The 23,001-nt window shown below is 46.6% G+C and overlaps 1 protein-coding gene across 1 annotated transcript in view; it reads right to left on the minus strand.

Moving 5' to 3' along the window:
- TRMT61A (tRNA methyltransferase 61A) overlaps window positions 1-13,885 on the minus strand; it is a 56,371-nt gene extending 42,486 nt beyond the window's left edge. Inside the window, exons 1-2 of the mRNA XM_081865412.1 lie at window positions 13,717-13,885; window positions 8,906-9,270 (exon numbers count right to left, since the gene is read on the minus strand). Coding sequence (XP_081721538.1) covers window positions 8,906-9,236 — 331 coding nt within the window. The 5' untranslated portion in view covers window positions 9,237-9,270; window positions 13,717-13,885. The remainder of the gene's footprint in view (window positions 1-8,905; window positions 9,271-13,716) is intronic.
- Between the last annotated feature and the right edge of the window lie 9,116 nt (window positions 13,886-23,001).

Raw genomic sequence — 23,001 nt, forward strand, 5'->3', positions numbered from 1 at the left:
CTCTCTGCCCCATATCCTGCCAACTCCTGAATAAAAGTGATGCAGTGAAAAGCATGTCCCCAAATCCCAGAGCCATCTCCCTTCACTCTGCCGCTGGCATGCCAGGCTCCTAAGAGACAGGAAGAAGACCCAGCCCCTTGCGAGACTGCCCTGCTTAAAGTCTCTTTTTTTAAAAAAGGTCATTTGCTCTTGCACTCAACTGGAACGCATTAATCATGCATGTGCTCGGTGTACAAATGAGAGCAGAATCTAGGTTACTTCACACCGCCGCTCTTCAGAGCTGCCCTCAGCTGCCTCAGTTGCTGCTTCGGGAATCAGCCATGCATACAAATGCCATCCGCAGGCCGCCTAGAGCCACCGCCAGGGCTCTTGCTGCAGCAAAGCAGATCAAATATTTGATCATAATTCCACAGCCTTGCACACAAGCAAAACTGCATTAGCGTAGCTCGGCTTCCTGGTTCGACTTGCACCGGGAGCTGGGGGGATTCCACCTGCTCGCAAATAAATGCCTTATGCACTCTCAAGGCCCGAATCCAGAGCTGTGGCTTGGTTTCCAGGAACAGCAAAGGGTGACTCATCACCTACCATGTCCACCTGCTCAGCAAGAAACACACTCACAAGCACACCCCCCCCCAAGCATTCCAGATATCTACTAACTTGAAGCAGTATTGGTTTTCAGGAGAGCAGACAGGGAGCAGAGAGGATAGAGAAGGGTGGAAGGGGTGTGATTATTTTTGCAGATTCTAGTGGGGGGAAATGAAGCATCACCCTTTGTGACCTTGTGGATCCAAACAGAACGAGCCCATTAGCAGGCCTCAGGAAACATGGATTAGGGCAGGTATCCCCAAACTCAGCCCTCCATATGTTTTGGGAGTACAACTCCCATCATCCCTAGCTAACAGGACAAGTGGTCAGGGATGATGGGAACTGTAGTCCTAAAACATCTGGAGGGCTGAGTTTGGGGGTGCCTGGATTAGGGCAAATTCAGAGGGAAGGCCAGTTGCAGGAAAAAGCAAGGAAGGGGGTCAGCCAGCGTCCATCCACACACAAAAGCGGCTAAGAGAATCCAATCTGAAAGCAGAACCTGCAACAAGAGAGGGCTGCAAATACAGTAACCTCTGCAGTAAAACACTGCATGTAAGTTGCAGGGTTTTGCTACTTGCCTCCAACCCTATGCCTAAAAGCAGGGGTCAGCAAACTTTTTCAGCAGGGGGCTGGTCCACTGTCCCTCAGACCTCGTGGGGGGCCAGACTATATTCTGAAGGGGGGGGGGAATGAACGAATTCCTATGCCCCACAAGTAACCCAGAGGTGCATTTTAAATAAAAGCACACATTCTACTCATGTAAAAACACGCTGATTCCTGGACTGTCTGTTGGCCGGATTTAGAAGGCAATTGGGCCGAATAATAATAATAATAATAATAATAATAATAATAATAATAATAATAATAATAATAATAATTTATTATTTATACCCCGCCCATCTGGCTGGGCTTCCCCAGCCACTCTGGGCGGCTTCCAAAAGAATATTAAAATACATCAAACATTAAAAACTTCCCTAAACAGGGCTGCCTTCAGATGTCTTCTAAAAGTCTGGTAGTTGTTGTTCTCTTTGACATCTGGATCTGGCCTACCCATGCCTAAAAGGAAAGAAAGCTCCAGCCAGGACACCTGGGAAGACCCCTCTTCCCCTCCCAGAGCTACAATTTCCAGGGCTCTTTTTGAAGAGGGGTTGGTTGTTAAGCCACTCTGAGAAGCGTAGCCGCTGCTGGAGGAGGCATGGCTTACATTCTGAGCAAAAGCATGCCATGCTGCAACTGTTTTCACAGAGGAGAGGGCTACCAATGTCTCCTCCCCCCTCTGACCACTCATTGTCGTCCCACCACCAATCCCTGGGCTCTGAGTTTTCTTCCCTTGGGGGTTCCCCAGCTGGTTCTTCCCACTGTTCCTCCAACCAGTCCATGAAACTCAAGCAGGGAGGCGGCTGTCGCACTCATGAGCTGCGCACGGGCTTCCCATAGGCGTCTGGTTGGCCCGTTGATGCGGGCCTGATCCTGCAGGGCTCTTCTCATACAGTATTCCTGTTTTGTTGCGGATATTACTTGTATATGCTGCAGGTAAGGAGATTTCAGTATTCTGGATGTACATATACTTAGAAATTCATACTGACGCTTTAAAAAAATTTTATAGTGGGATAGAAAAAGAAAAAGAAAAGGAAGGAAAAAAGAGCATAAATATTTGCCCTGTATTCAAGGAAGCACAATACATTTTTTTTAAATAAAAAAACACCTTCATTTTGCATTCAACTGGATGTTCCACTGCAGAAGACCTAACAACTAAAGCCATGTTTCTCTTATTAAACAGTGCCTTATTATAAGAAATTTTAATCTCAGGGAATTTAACTAAATCATATCTCATATCTTAAACAACTACCGGCTTTCAATGGTTCTGTCTGCCACTTCCAGCAATTTACAATGATTATTCATGGTGCAATTAACAGACAAAGCGCACATTCTCTAATCTACCGTCCTCCAGTTTAATAAAATTTTACGTACTACTGAGACAATTTTCCAGCTGCTTAAGATCTACATGTCAATTGCTTGGGAGCCACAAGTAGCTCCAACACCACGATTTACCCTAAAATTCAGGTGTGGGGAACCTCTGGCCCTCCTGATGTTACAGCTCCCATCACCTCTGATCATTGGCTATGCTCCTTCTCTTTGAAGAGTGAGGCATGCACAACGCTTAATAGCAGCTGGAGTCCTAGGACAGGGTGAGTAAACAAGCATTCCTTCGAGTGGGCTGAGCCTGTGAAGTTTCTTTGTGCCAATGCTGGTGTCAAGACTCATCATCCAGGCTGCTTGCAGTAGACTCAAGCCAAGACTCAAGTCAAGGCTCATCCCAAGTTACGTTCCTTTGTAGGAGGCTCTACACTGATAGTAGGTGGTGCTGCAGGCAGTTCCTCATCAGGAAGTATCTGACATGGAGTGTCTGGTGTCATGGGGGCAGAACGCTCTTTGTCCACCCACTTCATCCCTCCCCTGGACAGAGTTCTCCATCCCACAAACCTTTGGTCCTCTCTCCAGGCTCAGACATCTGTTGGGTTCCTGCAGCTCTTTCTCCCATCCCACTATGAACCTCCCCAGGGTTGCACAGCTCCAACTTTCTGAGCTGCTCCCATCAGGATCTGACCCCCCCGTCCAAGGTGACACACAACCTCTTGTGCAAGATCTCAAGATGGAAGCCAGCACGAGGTTTCGCACAAACTCTTGTACAATGTCACACACATCTTCCGCTAGCCCTTGCACAACAGCTCATCAGGAACAGTGCCACCGCCAGAAGCTCCTCTCCCTACATTTCTGGATCCTTCCCATGACATTTATCACCCTCTTAAGATTTGCAAAGGGCTTAACTTAAAAGCCTGGCCGGCACAAAATACCAGCCCGATAATTTGCCAGCACAAGATGACAGCAACACGTCCTTCGGTTGTAACTTGGCATCCTCCACATATGCAAAATGTTATGAGGATTATATTACATCCTACTGAAAATGTGTAAATGAGTTATTTCCCACAGGGCTTCTCTCTCTCTCTCTCTCTCTCTCTCTCTCTCTCTCTCTCTGTGTGTGTGTGTGTGTTTGTGTCTATATTTCAATGTGGTCCTTTTCACAGAGCAAACTGCCTACCTCTGCTTGACAATATGTGCTGTCAAACGATTTGAAACATAAAAGCAGGCATGCAAAACAAGTTGGAGCAATACGTTCACCTCATCTGCCAGTAACCCACTTAAAAAAAGAAAAACCCAACATGATGTATGCAAGACTCGACCGCATAAGATTAAAAATCCTGCCCATCAAGTTGGCAATTAATTTCAGCATTAAGCCAACTCCAACGCCCCGAGTTCCTTGCACAACCACACAGGAACTCGTTTGCAGTATCGCTTCATTCAACGACAGCAGGAACGCGAAACATCTCTCCTTCACCTTTGGCCTAGCAGAAAGATGGGGGAAATATGGCCCAGCACACACATCCCTGAGCATTGGCTGTGCTGGCTAGGGCTGATGGGAGCTGGAAGTCCAGCAACATCTGAACAGCCACAGATTTCACAACAAGCAAGCACCTGGCCAGTAAATAAGTTTGCAAGAAGGCTATGGAGGTAGCTGACCAAAGTCTCATCCTCATTCCCAAAATGGCAAACCACCAGCAATTATCAGTGCTACTGCAGACTTATACACAGAATCATAGAATTGTAGAGTTGAAAAAAAGCTAGTGCGATTTTAGGCTGCATCAAGAGAAGTATAGCAACCAGATCAAGGGACGTAATAGTACTGCTCTGTTCTGCCTTGGCCAGACCACACCTGGAGTACTGTGTCCAGTTCTGAGTACCACTATTTAAGAAGGTTATTGACAAGCTGGAAGGTGTGCAGAGGAGGGCAACCAAGATGGTCAAGGGTCTGGAAACCAAACCTTATGAGGAACAGTTGAAGGAGCTGGGTATGTTTAGCATGGAGAAGAGGCGACTGAGAGGAGATATGATGGCCATCTTCAAATATCTGAAGGGCTGTCACATGGAAGATGGAGAAAGCTTGCTTTCTCCTGCTCTTGAGGGTAGAACTTGAACCAATGGCTTCAAGTTACAAGAAAGGAGATTCCAACTCAACATCAGAAAGAATTTTCTGACAGTAAGAGCTGCTCAACAGTAGAACGATCTCCATTGGGAGGCTGTGGACTCTCTTTCCTTGGAAAGCAGAGGCTGGATGGCCATCTGTCATGGATGCTTTAGCTGAGATTCCTGCAATGCAAGAATCTCACCCAAAGTGGGACTCAAACCCACGACTCCGAGATTAAGAGTCTCATGCTCTGTGCACTGAGCTACCTTCTAGGCCATCCCTATTTTGCCTCCAGTTTGCCAAAGCAGAGGGGCAGGATGACTCCATGCTGGCTTCCAGGCGCCAATCCCCAGCCTAATGTTTTGTGATGTATTATAGAAACACTGAGTTGAAGCAACCAAGAGTCACTCAGGACCAGCCTCAGATGTTGTTGAGACAACAACTCCCATCATCTCTTACCACTGGCCATGCTAGCTGGAGCTGATGGGAGCTGAAGTCCAGAAGATCTGGAGGACACCAGGCTGGTGAAGGATAACACAGATTAACCCCTTGCCCAAAAGGATAGACCCATCTACCAAACACCAGCCTACCTAAAGCAACCTAAAGAATCCAGAAAACAAGGTCACAGTTAATTAAGACGGTGAGAATTGCCACACACATGATGAGTTTCCTCATTCAGTACGAATTACCATATGAACCAAAGACGTGAGGTTTTCCCACACGTAACTGGTGCCCCCCAGCAAGGGTAGAGCCCTGACTCACATGCAAAGTTCTACTGAATGATATGGAAACAGGTGTGAGCATGAAAATCTCTCCACAGGCATGTCGCTCTCCAATGGCAAGTGCACTGCTTTCTTGCAAACGGGGCTGTATCACAGAATCTCAAAGGAGTTGGAAAAGTCAACGCTGCTTTGATACAGGAAATCCTCTGCTCTCACTGCCCTAACTAAGCAGCCGTTCAGCCTCTGCTTAGAAACCTCTAATGGAGGAGAGTCCCCTGCCTTATAAGGTAGTATGTTCCATGCAACACTGGAAGTTACAGGTCAAACCATTGGTCCATCCAGCTCAGTAAGGGGTACACTGACTAGCAGTGGCTCTCTAGGGTTCGGACAAGTGTCTTCTCCCAGCCTTAGCTGGAGATGCTGGGAATCGAACTCAAGACTTTATACATGCAAAGCAGAAGTTGCAGCCTCTTCCCCTAGCAGGCACATGCATGCCAGCTAACATTCCATGAAACCAGGGATGCCACTGCGTAATGAAAGCCACTGGCTTTTTCATTATTTCGTTATGGCATAATTCATTAGCAGAGGTCGAAACGAAGGCCACTTGCCCTCTAGCCCCGCAGTAGTCAGGAGCAAACACAGCAAAGCTTCTCCCATGTGCCCTCTGCTGTAACCACAATCCCAGGCAAAGAGATCATCTGCTTTGAATACAGAAGGCCTTGGATTCAACTCCCAGGCAGGGCTGGTAATGTCCCCTGCCAGAAACCCTGGAGAACTGCTGCCAACCAGTGTAAGGTAAAGGTAAAGGGACCCCTGACCATTAGGTCCAGTCATGACTGACTCTGGGGCTGCGGCGCTCATCTCGCTTTATTGGCCAAGGGAGCCGGCGTACAGCTTCTGGGTCATGTGGTCAGCAGGACTAAGCCGCTTCTGGTGAACCAGAGCAGCGCACGGAAACGCCGTTTACCTTCCCGCCAGAGCAGTACCTATTTATCTACTTGCACTTTGACATGCTTTTGAACTGCTAGGTTGGCAGGAGCTGGGACTGAACAATGGTAGCTCATCCCGTCACGGGGATTCGAACCGCTGACCTTCTGATCAGCAAGCCCTAGGCTCTGTGGTTTAACCCACAGCGCCACTAGCATCCCGCCAATCAGTGTAGACAACACTAAAACAGATGGGACAAATGGTTCGACTTGGTATAAGGTAGCTTCCCTATCTTCAAAGCAAGGATAATACAACAAGAATTGGTTGCCAAAGTTCACCGCCTCCTCGGACCGCCCGTGGCTCCATCTTGCTTCCTGCAGGAACTAGCGAGTACCCATGGGATCTGGCTATCCGCTCTTTATAGCTAGTGTGGGGGATCAGGCAGAAATCCAGCAGCTGTTGAAAGAGCTGAAGGCACTAACTGCTGGAGTAATAAATTTGAGATACCTCCTGCAAGTGCCACATTTTGGAAAGTTGAGGAAAGCCAACATGTGTTTGTCTCTACAGAGTTCCATCCTTATTTCAGACACCGCGATATAACGGTACATCACAATGTTTAGCTGGTGATATATCGCAGTGTTGAAAACCAGGTATCACCAAGCCCGACCAACATCATTTTTGTTGTTCTAATAAAGCTAATGATAGTTTAACATGGTATAATTCTGCTTTAAATGTACTGTGCAAGAGGATTCTTCATTGCCACAGGCCTACCAATAGAGCGCCTATTTACAATCCCGAAAGTACAGTCTAGCCTGGCTCTCTGTGCTACTGAAGCTGCCATCTTGGATTTCCCAACCCTAAACTTAAGCTCCATCTGCAGTACACACCAAAAGCAGTATCCTGCCATCTTAGGTTTCTTCCATGGTTTTCTCCAAAGAATTCTGGGGGCTGCAGTTTGTTAAGGGTGCTGAGAGTTGCTAGGGCTCCCCTATTCCCCTCTAAAATTCTCAAAATGGTTGAGCAGTCATTTCCTCTTCCCAGGGAATGCTGGGAACTGCAGCTCTGTGAGGGGAACAGTAGACCTCCCAACCACTTCCACCACCCTTAAACTAAAGTTGCCAAGATTCTTGGAGGGATGCCATGACTATTTAAAGTGGAACCATGCTGCTTTAAACACAGGTTGCAGGTGGGACCTTACCTGGAGAGGCTAATAAGACTGAAGCATGACTGAAAGAATCCTAGCAATTTCTAGTGCAAAGTTCAAAGCATCAACTCAGTCCTTGGAGCTGTTTACCGGCAGTGCAAGTTTCCCACATGGAAGCGGGGAGAAACATCCTGCTGAATAAGGAAACAGGATGACAGATGGCATTTCGGCCGTCCAAGAAAGATACTGTCATGCCCAGACGCCTGCCAAAAGCTTGTGCAATCACAACAATACTGCTTTCGCTCAAGAGTCATGGGCTTGTTTTCTGACATCATGGTGCATGGGATGTGAGCACATTGGGCAGCGAGAGTGTGGGGAGGGGTGTTCTCAGGGGCCACCCTGTCCTGGGTGGAATTCTCTCCCACAGAGGGCCTGCCAAAGACCAACCCTGAGCACCTGCAAGATACACTTGTAAGCCTTTGGGGGCTGAAAAGCCAAGTTGCAAAATAACAACAAAATTTCAACGAATTTGATTTGAATGCTATTCCAGTGCTTATTCTTAGAATCCATTGTCCTGAGTCTTGAAGACCAGACATGCTATTAAATGCATACCCACATCAACTTAAGCTATTTATTTACAGTCTTACCTCGGGTTAAATATGCTTTGGGATGAATATTTTCGGGCTGCGGTCCATGGTGACCTGGAAGTAACGGAGCGTGTTACTTCTGGGTTTCACCGCTCGCGCATGCGCAGACGCTCAAAATGACATCACACGCATGTGCAGAAGTGGTGAATCGCGACCTGCGCACGCGCAGACATGCGGACACAGGTTGTGTTTGCAGGACGTTAACTGGGCTCCGGAACGGTACCAGAGGTACCAGTGTATTCATTCCTTCCATACCATGGCGCTTATTATGACGTTATTCCAGCACAGGGCATCTGATCGCCGCAATGCACACATGCAGAGATAGCTCAGCTCAGTGGACCCTTTTGCACATTGAGATGGAGGGCAGCTATCTTTCTCGGCTAGTTCAGTCTTCCCACAGCTGCACTGCACACCACAGCGGCAAAGAGAGGGTGCTTGGGCGGAGGAGAAGGATTTGGGTGTCCTGCTCCTTTGAGTGTCCCCCAAACCATGAAGATTAAGATAGCAACATGCTAGATTCCAAGCCGGACAGGAAGAAATGCACCTGTCGAAGTGTGTGAGGTCCCGTCCCCCACCCAAAAATGAAAAGTCCCTTTCAAAAGCCAGGCTGGCATGACCCTCGGGGTCTCCTCCAACTCTACGATTCCTTGTGAATGAGAAGCCTTTTTTAACGACCGTGCTACAGACACAGTAGCAGTAGTAGTAGTACCGGGAATAACAATAAGTGCAAGAGGAATTTCCCCAGTGAAAACAGTAGTAATAATTAAGGCCATGCAATGGAAATAGTAATAACAGTACCCCCCGAGAAAGTATTCCCAATTGCCATTATCAAATGCCATGCAACAAGAACCTTTACCTGATTCACAGACAACGGACCCCGGCTTCAGTTCGAGCATCATGGTGATGAGAGAGATGTCCGTCGAATACAGGATCTGCGTTCGGTGGGGGAGGTTGAGAGTCCACAGCTCGGGAGTCGGGTGAAGAATATACACCCAGCCTCCTTTGCTGCAGGTCACCTTGGAGCCATACTGCTTGCCTATCAGGTCGGTGGAATGCCTGATGACGCCATACTTCGTCTGGGTTTTACCGCCATGCTGCACCTTCACCGGAAACATGGACTCGTGGCCCAAGAAGACGATCGCCGTGTCCCCTTCCTTTATCGTCTCTCTGTAGTCGATAAAACTCATCGCGATAGTCTTGTGGCCGGCAGGTTAGCTGGAGCTAAGGAAGAAGGGAACATACAGATTGCTTATTTCCCCCCTCTGTGCCTATTCCTGCCTCCAAGATCTATACTTTGGGGGGTGGCAAGGCTCAGGGGCCAAATGCGTCCTTCCAGGACTGGGAATCCAGCCCTCAAAACTTTCCCCGGGCCACATTTGCTCTCTGTTCCTGTTTTGCACCCTGATCGGTTTTTGCCTGGCTGGAACGTGTCCCTGAAATTAGATAATGCCTTTTGCTTCCCTGGATATGTAGATTTGAGAGAGTCACAAAGGGACTGCCACCCAAGAGGTACTCTCGGGAGTTTGCTAACACAGCTGTTGCATATATAGCTGTGGCTAGCAGCTCAAACCAGGTTTCAGACACTGAGGTCTTGAGTGAAGTACATGGTTTGTCCACAGGACAGACAAAACCACACCTGAAGGTTGCAAGAGTCAACACTGTTCCTCAGACCAAGGTAGAGCAAAAGCTCTAGTCCCATGGAAGAAAGGTAACCAGAGGTTTGAACTGGGAAGTTGGCAGCCTTCCCGGGGTGGGGGGTGTTTTTCCAACAGTATCACCCTATAAATCCCGTCCTAAAAGGTTAAGCTGGACCCCTGACCATTAGGTCAAGTCGTGACCGACTCTGGGGTTGCGGCGCTCATCTCGCTTTATTGGCTGAAGGAGCCGGCGTACAGCTTCCGGGTCATGTGGCCAGCATGACTAAGCCGCTTCTGGCGAACCAGAGCAGCGCACGGAAATGCCGTTTACCTTCCCGTCGGAGCGGTACCTATTTATTTACTTGCACTTTGACGTGCTTTTGAACTGCTAGGTTGGCAGGAGCAGGGACTGAACAATGGGAGCTCACCCCGTCGTGGGGATTCAAACCGCCGACCTTCTGATCGGCAAGTCCTAGGCCCTGTGGTTTAACCCACAGCGCCACCCTAATTAAATCCCAGTCTCCCTTCATTGCAGTTGTGATTCCAAATATGAGGAATGGGCATGGTTCCCACAAGCAGCAATCTTGGGCAACCAGTTCTGCTCAAAGCACAGTCCCCCTCCCCCAATTTATCACTCTAGGAAATAGGAGTTAACCGATTCCTAGGCTCACAGTTAAGTGGGCAACTTCAAATGTATCCCAGAGGAGCAGAGATCTCAAAAGGACAGGGACCATAGCAACTCTCATCCAACAGGGATATGAGTTCTAAGGGGGCAGAATATAAATAAACCACAATGCACATCCCTCGTGGATTAAAAGGGCTGAGAAGCTCCTTCTCAACACACACACACACACACACACACACACACACACTGGACAGGTAAGCGTTCCAAGTACTAACGGATTTATAACACAGGCTTAACAAAATACCTCATTGCAAAGCATATCACAAGCATTCAGGCCTGCAGCGTGTCTTGATCCAAATGACAGTGCTTAAAATTATATATATATAAAAACTTACTACGTATGCATTTAGATTTATCCTATAAGCCGCCTTGTGATCACCAGGTGAAGGATGGTGTAGAAAAATAATAATCATAGAATCTTAGAGTTGGAAGGGACCCAAGGGTCATCTAGTCTGGCCCCCTGCAATGAAGGAATCTCAGCTAAAGCATCCATGACAGATGGCTGTCCGAGCCCTCCAAGGTAGGCGAGTCTACCACCTCCCGATAACAACAACAACAACAACAACAACAACGTATATTGAACCTGCCTACCCTAGCATATAAGAAGAGCACTGTTGGATCAGGCCATAAGCTTGTTGAGCCCAGCAACCCGTTCTCACAGCAGTCAAGTGTAAAGTTAAGATTTATTTATTTTTGCCCCAATATGCATCACTTAGTTCAGGGCTTTTTTTCAAACTTGGGTCTCCAGCTGTTTTTGGACTACAGTTCCCATCATCCCTGACCTCTAGCCCTGCTGGCTAGGGATGATGGGAGTTGTAGTCCAAAAAACAGCTGGAAAGCCCCAACTCGGTTCTTGCTTGCATGACCCAGAAAACATGACACGTAATCCAAGATGCAATGAGAGCTGCTGTCAATTAAGTGTTCAGGAAAATCTATTTGCACTCTCGGTATCATCATCATTAGATCCTGTACAGGTGGAACCCGCAACAGGATTTTGCGATGTGGAATGCTGTTCCAAGGTTTCAGCCAGCCGGCTGGCCAGGCCCTTTTCCATTCCATTTTCCCCTCCCTCCTTGGTTTTCTGCCTCCCCAAAGCCCTTGTTCCATGACCTGAAAACATGGGAGTTCACCCAGCTCTGCTGATTCCTCCCTCTCATGCATGGATGGTATAGTTTTAGCAAACCAAAGGATAGGTGTTTAGAGAATGTGCTTATTATTAGTAGACAGGATACTCTCAAGGCCACCTTAAACTCTGAAGAACAGGCTCAGAAAAGCATTCTGAGAACTTAACACTCAAAATATCACTCTGCATCCAGTTCTCTGCCTAATAATTAATAAGATTACATTCAAAGCAAATTTGATCTTTGCATCATAAGGAGGGACACATCATCCTTTTTCCCCATCCTGTGCTCCCAACACACTGTGCTATTAGAAAGCAATTGAGAGGCAAGTGCAGTTAATTCCGAAACGCTAATTAAGTGCTGCGATCCTGCCTTCTGATTTGATTAACTTCCATTTGCAATTTACAAGCTAATGGGATTTTAAAGAGAGGAAAAGAAAAATGCAAAAAAGAGAGGACAAAATGATGAGCAGGTGGCAAGAAGAAACCTTTGGGCTGGAATTGTTAATTGCATAAATACATTTTTTAAAAACAGCTTTGCTCCTGTATGATTAAGAGAAGCAGAATCACAGAGATATAGGTGAAGCTTTTCCATGCATGGAAACAGGTGGCAGAAAACACTTTGCCTACTAGATTTTGGGGACTGCTGTAAAAGAAATGCGTGCAAGGCTGGGGTTTTTCCCCCATTTCTTTTCTTCCAAAGGTAACAGCTCTGCACTGCAGTAAAGAGGGTGGAAAAGCAAAAATCTTTAAGGTGCCCAAGTCTGGCAGACCCCTAGCAGGGTCCCTGACTGGCTTAGGCCTCTGAGGCCCGGGGTAATTGCACCAGGCTGTTTCCTCCTCCTCCTGATATGCCCCACGGAGGACCTTAAGGTCCATAAATAGCAACACCCTAGAGGTCCCGGGCCCTAAGGAAGTTAGATTAGCCTCAACCAGAGCCAGGGCCTTCTCAACACTGGCTCCGGCCTGGTGGAACGCTCTGTCTCATGAGACCAGGGCCCTGCGGGATCTGATTTCTTTCCGCAGGGCCTGTAAGACAGAGTTGTTCCATCTGGCCTTTGGCTTAGAATCAGTTTGATTCCCTCCCCCTCTTTCTTTTTCCTTTCTCCTCCTGTGAAGAGGCTGCATCCTATTGTTTTAATGTGGTATTTTAATCTTTTTAAATTGTATTTTAACCAACTTGTTTTTATTATTGGTTGTTAGCCGCCCTGAGCCCGGACTTGGCTGGGGAGGGCAGGGTATAAATAAAAATTTATTATTATTATTATTATTGGTCTACAACAAACTCAGACACTCCAAGTGTCCCTATTTTCCAGGGACAGTCCCGGACTTACAGAAGCCATCCCGGTTTCTGATCTGATCCTGGAATGTCCTGCTTTTCCTTAGGACGTCCCTATTTTCATTGGAGAAATGTTGGAGGGTATGGAGTTATGCTTTAGCGGGGAATCCCAGTCAGATGGGTGGGGTATAAATATTAAACTTATGATTATGATGGAACAGGATGTCCCTGTTTTCATCGGACAAATGGTGGGAGGGTATGCAAACTACAGTTCCCATAATTCTTTGGGGGCGGGCCGGCCTGTTTAGAGCGCTATCCTCACGCTTTAAATCCACGGTGCAAACAGCCAACCCCCTGAGCACAGGAGGAAGCCTCTGCCAGCCCTCATTTCCTTCAAATGGGGATCACCTCCCAGGCTAAGGGTGCAAAGGGCTTGCAATCCCTTAACTCAGAATTTTTGTTTGTTTCCCCTCCACGAACACCACAAGAAAACAGGCTTGTAGTAGCCCATCTGGCTTAGCACCCTGTTCTCAAAAGACCGACCACGTGCCTTTCTCAACCTGTGGGTCCCCAGATGTTGCTGAACTACAACTCCCATCACCCCTAGCTAGCAAGGCCAGAGCTCAGGGATGATGGGAGTTGTAGTCCAACAACATCTGGGGACCCACAGGTTGAGAACCGCTGCGTGTGAGGGGAAAACCCCAGCGAGCAGGACCCCAGGACAGAAGCAACCCTCTCTGGTTTCCAGCAACTGGTGTTCTGGAGTATTGCGCAGGGCAGAATGGCCATCCTGCCACTAAGTTAGCCTCATCCTCCATGAAAATGTGCCCGGTCCCCTTTGAAAGTCAACCGAGAAGTGGACAGGGGTGGAAAAAGCGCTTTTCCTCTTGCTCGGAATCTTCCAGCTCCTTTTAGGATCTCAGCAGGAGTATTTATAGATCCTTACCTTTGCCGGCTTCCCACGTGGGCGCACAGGCAGAAGGAAGCGGGGAGGGGGCATAGGATCAGAGCAGATAAACAACCTCACTCATGCGCGCACGTGGGTTGGCTTTTTCTCTCTCTCCCTCCTTTCTTTTCTTGTCGCTCTTTCCGCTTTCTTCTCCCTTCTCTCGGGCTGTCGCAGGCTGCTGACGCTCCTCGGCTTCCCCGCCCTCGATGGCTCCCTGCCAGGGAAAAGCTTGCCTTGTTCTCGCTTTGAAGGCAGCGAGCGGCTTCGCTTCCTCCTCAGCAGTTTGGGTTTTTTTTTAAATTTTCGTTGCAGTTTGTCTGAAGGAGACAAATGAGACGAAGCGAAGGCGCGCGCGCGCAAGGCTTTATAGCATATACACAGTGCAGGATTTACGTATAAACTAAACAAATCCATATCTTAAGGCCCCACTATCTTAGGGCCACCCCCAAAAAAATTAAGGGGGGGGGGGAAACCTGAATGTACATTTCCAAAATGTTTGTTATGAATAAAAAACCATTTTAAGTTAGAGCTTAATAATTATTTCACTATTGATACTTCTTAATTGTATTTCACTGTTAACTGTATTTCAGTTCTACAATTACTTTAAATTTTATTTTAACCCGTATTTTAAATTGTTTTTTCTCTCTCCCCCCATTATGTTTTTATTGTGATTTTACTGGTGTTAACAGCCCTGAGCCCAGGGTATAATAATAATAATAATAATAATAATAATAATAATATTTTGTTATGTGCAAATGGCTTTAGATACTTATTAGGTCCATAAATTACCATATAGCATACATTCAACACACAAAAAAACAACAATTTGTTGTTGACAAAGGACAGCTGGACATATAAAGGGCCCCATTACCTTCAGTAGCTTAAAGATAAAGGTAAAGGACCCCTGACAGACGACTCTGGGGTTGCTCATCTCACTTTACAGGCCGAGGGAGCCAGCGTTTGTCTGCAGACAGTTTTTCTGGGTCATGTGGCCAGCATGACTAAGCCACTTCTGGCACACAGAGGACCGTGACGAGTGCCAGAGCGCATGAAAATGCCATTTACCTTCCCGCTGCAGCGGTACCTATTTATCTACTCACATTGGTGTACTTTTGAACTGCTAGGTTGGCAGGAGCTGGGATAGAGCAACGGGAGCTCACCCCATTGCAGGGATTCAAACCACCGACCTTCCAATCAGCAAGCCTTCTTTGTGGTCCAGCTCTCACTTCCATACATCACTAATGGGAAAACCATAGCTTGAACTATATGGATCTTGTAGGTAAACTGGCCCTAAGTCTAACCACTACTCCACACTGCCTGCAGTGAAATATGCAAGTTGACTCTTCCCCTTTGCTTAATCATTCACACTCTATGGCGGGGGGCAGGAATCTCACTTCCCGTTTCACAATCATTCCATTATACTGATGGAATTCTTGAAGCTACTGAGTCAGGCTGAGAATGAGTCCATTTGAAGAAGACAAAAAATAATATAAAAATAAAAATCCCAGGGACTGAAGGACATGTAATGTTGCAACATACATTTTTCTCACATGGTTGCTTCCCAGAAAGCATCCTGGCCAAAGTTTCAGAGCAAGCTTTGAACTGAAGCCTTGCACCCCCAGGCACAGCACTCCTATCTAAATGTGTCACTTGGCTTTTACTACTTAGATGGGATTTAGCTTATAAACAATTAGGCAACTGGCTGCCAGAGGCTAAATCTCACATGTGGGTAGAGACCTCAAACCCTCAGGGCTTGTCTGAGCTGGAGCATAATGCTGCTGGTGTGAACTGTATTTGTTTGTTTTCAGGGTGCCCACATATCCTTATCCATACGGCAATCTACGCTGTCTCCCACCCGTCCCCTGCAAATAAATTCAGATTTTACTGATCTGACAGTGGAAGAAAACCCAATATAAAATTGCCTGTTACCCAATACTGGATGCTCTGAAATGCATTGTGTGGGTGGCTTTTTCTTTGATATCTGTGGTGACACGTCACTGGGTGGCATCTATTGTCACACACACCCTACTTCCATTTTGTTTCCGACATCAGCCCAAAGGAAAGGATGTAGCCGGCCCTTTTCCCACTGGTTATTTCTGAAGGTTTTTGAGGGTTTTTTAAAGCTCTTTTGAGCTGATCTGCAATTGCACAAAACAGCTGCATTAAAAATAAAAATTGCCCTTGCGGGTACAGGAGGTGGGAAAGGAGGAACAAATGCACTCCTAATAAAAATCCCATTACTACTACTGCTACTACTGCTACTACTACAAGGAGGTGGGTTCTCAGTGCAAGGCTGAATCAGTGCAAACAGGAACTGAGCAGGAAGAGCAAACAGATTCTCATGGCTTGAGGATTTTTGAGGGGATATTTATTGACAACTTTCATGGGTGCCATAGAAGGTACTGGCTGACATACTTGAGCCCTTTGGTGCTGTTGTTGGGACCCATTGCTCCCCCTCCCCCAAGTGTCTCTAATTTCCAGGGACAGTCCCGGATTTACAGAAGATATCTTGGTTTCTGATTTGATCCTGGGATGTCCTGCTTTTCCTTACGACATCTCTATTTTCATCAGAGAAATATTGGAAGGTATGGAGTTGTGCAACCCCTGAGCCAAGGAGATAAGTAGCTGTACAGCCTTTGGAAGATATTTGAAGGCTGCCCTGTATAGGGAAGCTTTTTTAAAATGTTTAATGTTTTATTGTGTTTTTATATGTGTTGGAAGCCACCCAGAGAGGCTGGGGCAACCCAGTCAGATGGGCCGGGTATAAATATTATTATTATTATTATTATTATTATTATTATTATTATTATTATTTTGGAGGGTATGCTCTGGGACTTTAACAGTTACCAGACATGCAGGAATTAACCAGGTGGAGCTTTTACCATTATGTTCTCTCCGAGCCAGGAAAAGCGTCGCCTGTTGAATTTCTGTATGGCAGACTGCTGTTAAAGGCATAAGAGCAGAGCCAGATTTTTTTTATTAATTCAAAGGAAGCAGCCATATACTAGTTAAGCCTACAAAGGAGCAATTCACCTTTCTGACAGCACTCAAAGGTAATTTTAGAAGTATTTGCAATTTTAGAAGAACACAGAAAATGCTCAGATGCAAATGATTTCATCATTTTGTGGGCAGGCAACCTCATAATATTTATTGGGCCAAACATTTCATAAACTAATACAGGTTAATCCAGTGAAAACTGCCCTTTAAGTTCAGAGAGAAACATCTCCCATCCTTGGGCTTTAACAGTCCCCAGGAAACACGGGGAACAAAGTTTCTTCTAATTACGTTATTTTCTAATCCTAGAGGTTTTAAAAAATAATAATCTCCACATTCAGGAAAACAGCGCCTGTTCTTTCACATGTGAGTGCAAGGCAATAATTTGTCTGAAAGAATTTGACTGTAAGGTCACCAAAAGGACACAGTATCAGAGGGGAGGATTAGTTTAGACATCTGAGGGCTTGTTCGCGGATTCCGAGATCTAAATATTGCATCGGGTGATTATAAAGACCATAGAATTATACAGCTAATGGGGACCACAAGGGCCATTTAGTCCAATCTCCTGCAATGCAGGACTCTTCTGCCCAATGGGGTGCAATTCCTCTCTCTCTCCCTTTTTCGGGAGGGCGGGGAGTGTAAAGAACAACTTCCCTACTTCAGATAGCTGCAACGTGAAAATTACAAACCTTCCAAAAAATGCAAAAGAAATAAGCTGCAACATATGTAGCAAACCTCACTTCTTTGTAACTAAAGTGGCGTTAGGTAAATTGCAATCTTGTGCACACTTAAGCTAGGTAGAAGGCTTAGTGAAATTTACTCCTGAGTAGACATATCTAGGACTGCACTGAGATATAGGGTGCTTAGATTCTCCTGCACCATTTCAGAGACGTAAGCAGTTTCCCCACAGCACACGCTGCATAACATTTATAATTAAGCCTCTGGGGGAAATGAATAGCACAGCCCCCAAGAAACTTCTCTGCTTCTCCCCCATCTACGTATTAGAAATCTTTGGTGCAATTATCTGAGGGCTCCGTATTTGATTGCAAACATGCTTCCTGCTCTATAATTCAGACCCATCCGCTGTATAATTCAACAAGATACTTATGCGGTCAGTCGAGGAAATATCTAATGCCACCTTCTATCCCAGAGCGGTTATCAACACACTGGGAAGTTTTTTTGTGGGGGGGAAGCAATGTCCCAATTCAGCAAGGCTCCCAGGCCCAACCCCCCAAATCTATTTGTTTTTTGAAACACAGAACTCTAATGCACAACAATGATAATTAACCCGCAGGGGAAGCTGGGAAAGGCTGATGAAAGAGAAAGCAGACAGGTATTCTCTAGCTACAGGTTCCTTGAAGATGCTGCATGGTGGCTGGTTTTTGTTACAGGTGGACCTTTAGCATCTTTTAAGATACTAGGGCAGGAAAACTCTGCCAGCTGCTATATCTATAGGCCGTTAGCTAGTAGGGTAAAGGTAAAGGTACCCCTGCCCATATGGGCCAGTCTTGCCAGACTCTAGGGTTGTGCGCTCATCTCATTCTAGAGGCCGGGAGCCAGCGCTGTCCGCAGACACTTCCGGGTCACATGGCCAGTGTGACAAGCTGCATCTGGCGAGCCAGCGCAGCACACGGAAACGCCGTTTACCTTCCCACTGGTAAGCGGTCCCTATTTATCTACTTGCACCCGGGGGTGCTTTCGAACTGCTAGGTTGGCAGGCACTGGGACCGAACGATGGGAGCGCACCCCGCCGCGGGGATTCGAACCGCCGACCATGCGATCGGCAAGTCCTAGGCGCTGAGGTTTTACCCACAGCACCACCCGCGTCCCTATTAGCTAGTAGGACACTCTGCCTAACAGCTGTAAGTCAGAAATTAAGCTAAGGGCCTGTCCACACTGACGTTTAATGCGGATTTGAAACTGCTTCTCTCGCTCTTTTGCAGGATCCACACAATGTTGTTGACAGGAGAGCGTGAGACTCTTAATCTCATTGAGTCATGGGCTCAAGCCAAAAGGATTCCTGCATTGCAGGGGGTTGGACTAGATGGCCCTTGTGGTCCCTTCCAAATGTACAATTCTATGAATCTGTAAAATGACAGCTTGCACCCGCCCCACCTCATTTGGATTTCTCCCAACCCACAGATAATCCATTAAGAAAACCACAGCCACCCCTACATGCCAGGCAGCTTTAACTGTGATCCTTGGATGAAGGGTGGTATGTAAACAAGCAAACGAATAAGCAAATACGAACTATTTGTGTTTATTTTGCAAGTTGCTAGTCCCTGGTGTGGCTTGGGCTCAGCAGCAGTCCTGGCAAGTGGAGTTTTGAGGGTAGGCCTTGGATTATTGTAGCTCTCTGTGGCTGCTTGTTTCACGTGTCACTGTAAAACATAACATTACTACTGCTTGGAACAAGTACCGTATTTTTCACTCTATAAGATGCACCAGACCATAAGACGCACCTAGTTTTGGGAGGAGGAAAACAAGAAAAAAAAAATTCTGAATCCCAGAAGCCAGAACAGCAAGAGGAATCACTGCGCAGTGAAAGCAGCGATCCCTCTTGCTGTTCTGGCTTCTGGGATAGCTGCGCAGCCTGCATTCGCTCCGTAAGACGCACACACATTTCCCTTTACTTTTTAGGAGGGGAAAAGTGTGTCTTATAGAGTGAAAAATACGGTATATCCTTGTGATTTTCTGCACACTGACTCTGTAATAACAATAACAATAACTTATTATTTATACCCTGCCCATCTGGCTGGGTTTCCCCAGCCACTCTGGGCGGCTTCCAACAAAATATTAAAATACAACAGTCCTTCAGATATTAAAAGCTTCCCTAAATAAGATATAAGTTATTTATATTAAATAAACTGTAAGTTTAACAGCAACCTCAAACCCAGAAATTGAGCAGGTGATGAACTTTTTCCTGCATGGATATAAGTGCTGGCAATAATTTAATATTATTATTATTATTATTTATTAAATTTATATACCACCCTTCATTCGAGGATCACAGGATGGATTACGGGATAAAAACACAAAAATATTATTTTGTGCTAAGGACACCGAAGCAAGGAAAGTGGAGAGATAGCTTTGAGTAGTCATGAAAAGGCATTTGCAGGACAAAAGTTAACAATCTAGAATCAGAGACCAAAGTGAGCTCATTGGCTGGGGTGGGGGATGAAGGCTGGCAAAATGAAAGCAAGAAATGGAGAGGTCACCCGACGACAACGGTGGTGTCTTGCTTGCGATGCTTTATTCTAGAATAAGCCAAATGTAACCTAAGATAACCCACTGGGAACTCTAAGTCTGGCATTAAGAGGAATTATCTCAGCTGGAGCTGTGCTAAGAAGACAGCAGGGATGCTTGGCTTCCCCTTTACGGCCTAAGAATTGAGGGAAGAAATCGGAACCTGCTCTGAAGTCATTAAAAAACATTGCAATTCTTGTACACAGTTATTTGGATGAGGGATTAACACCTTTAAAAACATTTCAGTGGAAAGGCTTCTCTTCCTTTAGTTTGGGGGTGGGGAACCTGTGCCCCCACCCCAGATGATGAAAAGTGGAGTCTAGCAACCTCTTGAGGGAACAAAGCTTCTCCAACCTCCCTTTGACTGCTGTATAAGGGGCTGAATGGCAACTTTTCCCATCAGCATAAAAATGCACTAAGGAAGGGGTAGGCAACCTAAGGCCCGTGGGCCAAATGCGGCCCAATCGCCTTCTCAAGCCGGCCCGCGGACGGTCCGGAAATCAGCGTGTTTTTACACGAGTAGAATGTGTGCTTTTATTTAAAACACATCTCTGGGTTATTTGTGGGGCATAGGAATTCGTTCATTTTTTCTCCCAAAATATAGTCTGGCCCACCACATGGTCTGAAGGACGGTGGACCGGCCCACGGCCCAGTGCTGACCCCTGCACTAAGGCAACCTTCCCCAACTTGCTGAGCTGGTTGGGGCTGTTGGGAGTTGTTGTCTAAGACATCTAGAGGGCACTCAGTTGGGGAAGGCTGTGCGAAGGAAGACTGTAAAGTTCTGACATTTCCGCCTGTCCACAGAATAGGGTTACAACCCTCATGGGGGAGGGAGGGGGCGGCAATTTGTATTCAAACACATATGGTCCTGCCTCTGCCGTTTTGTCCTAGTGTTGGACTTCTGTTGTTTTATCTATCTACCATATATAGTTGGAAAGTTGTTTTGTCTGTTTGGAAACCCCTTGAGATGTCGTAAGTTGATTTTGCATGATGTTTTTGTCTCAGTTGGAGGCTGTTTTGAATAAAGATGGCCAACTGAACCTTCCAAAGTGGCACTGAGCAACACTGGCTATGAGGCTTCAAGACTTCGAGTGGTATATAAAGGGTGTGCGTTTAAGCATTCAGCTGTTATTATTTCATTTTGGCTTTAATTAGGGTGGCCAGGTTGAAAACAAGACGGGCTTCTTATACCTTTTATTAGCTGTGTGGTAGAGCTGATTCCAGTGGTATGCATTAAGAAAGCTACCATGGTTTGAATAGGCTGCTAGTACTTAGGTTTAGAACCAATATACCTTAGCAGTGAGCACAATTATTCTTTTCAGACGACAATGTCTTAAAAATCACCTTTCTCCTTCCTCTATGCTTCTCAGTGTGGCGATAGGCAGCAGCCCAGAGTCATCTGGGGAGCTCTCTGTGGCTGAGGAGGGATTTGATCCTGGCTCTCTCCAGTCCTCAAGATAAGCCTTATCTCTTGCTAATGCCTCCAGATATATGGTTAGCAGCAGCTGACAACCTTTGTTGGTGAATATTCCACAAATCAATTCCAAAATATATGGCTTTCTCCTAGCTCCTCAGAATGGGGTGGTGGTAAAGAAGAGCTGTGTGTCTTATGATAGCAGTATCAACATTATAGCTCCACATGGCCTCACTAATCCCATTCATGGGTGGCGCTGTGGTCTAAACCACAGAGCCTAGGAGTTGCTGATCAGAAGGTCGGCGATTCGAATCCCCGCGACAGGGTGAGCTCCTGTTGCTCGGTCCCTGCTCCTGCCAACCTAGCAGTTCAACAGCACGTCAAAGTGCAAGTAGATAAATAGGTACCACTCCAGCGGGAAGGTAAATGGCGTTTCCGTGTGCTGCTCTGGTTCGCCGGAAGCAGCTTAGTCATGCTGGCCACATGACGCAGAAGCTGTACGCCGGCTCCCTCGGCCAATAAAGCGAGATGAGCACCACAACCCCAGAGTCGGTCACGACTGGACCTAATGTTCAGGGGTCCCTTTACCTTTTACCTTTACTACCAAGCAAAACTATCAGTGCTTTAAAAAAACCAAAACACTTTTAAAGAGTGAAAACAGGAGCCTCTACAGACCTGAAAGTCCAGATTCCCTTTGAAATAAAGTAACCAGACTAGAAACACTGTGTGCAATTTGATTTCACTTCTGAAAACCAGGTCTGGAGTAACATGAAGCTGTTGGGCCTGATTCTGCTGAAGTCTTGAAGCCGTACTTATCTGCAATCTCACCCGACTTAGGCTTGTGTTTCCGTGTAACATTAGACGCAACTGGTAGGAAATGATTAATTGGTACTGTTGACAAAGCATATTGTTATATCCCTGTGTAAATCTTGGCCAAGGAACCAGTTCCACAAACATTCAGCACTTTATAGCCGTATATAAGTTAATGGAGCTTTGCAGGGTTCTCAAACATGAAGTTCTCCAGACGGGCAGAGCACCAACAATTTCTGTTGGAGTTCACCTAGGAGACTAGATCCAGGATCAGATTAAATACACTGGCCGGGGACCTCTGTCCCAAATGATTGCACAACAGGCAAAAAATCACCAAGATGAGCTGCAGTTCTGGGGAAAGCGGCACCTGTTGAAAACACAACAGCAGCATGGTATAGTGGTTACAGTGTTAGGCTAGGACTTGGCAGGCCAGCATCCAAATCCCCACTGAATCATGAAGCTCGCTGGGTGACCTTGGGCCAGTCATACTGCCTGTCAGCCTAACCTACCTCACAGGGTTGTTGTGGGGGTTTAAATGAAGAATCACGGACAAGACCTTGAGCTCCTTGGAGAAAAAAATGTGGACTATAACTGCAACTAACTACCGTATCCAAAAATGAAGGGGAAATGCGTGTGCGTCCTATGGGGCGAATGCAGGCTTTCACTGAAGCCTAGAGAGCGAGAGGGGTCAGTGCGCACCGACCCCTCTCGCTCTCCAGGCTTCAGGAGAGCCGCAGCGCCAGTCCCACAAGGTCGGGGGACAGCGGGGAGGTGGAACGCCGCCATCCCGCTGTCTCCCGATGTGGTTTGGAGGCTGA

The sequence above is a fragment of the Podarcis erhardii genome, assembly GCF_964252035.2.
Source record: "Podarcis erhardii genome assembly, chromosome: 1".
Lineage (NCBI taxonomy): Eukaryota > Metazoa > Chordata > Lepidosauria > Squamata > Lacertidae > Podarcis > Podarcis erhardii.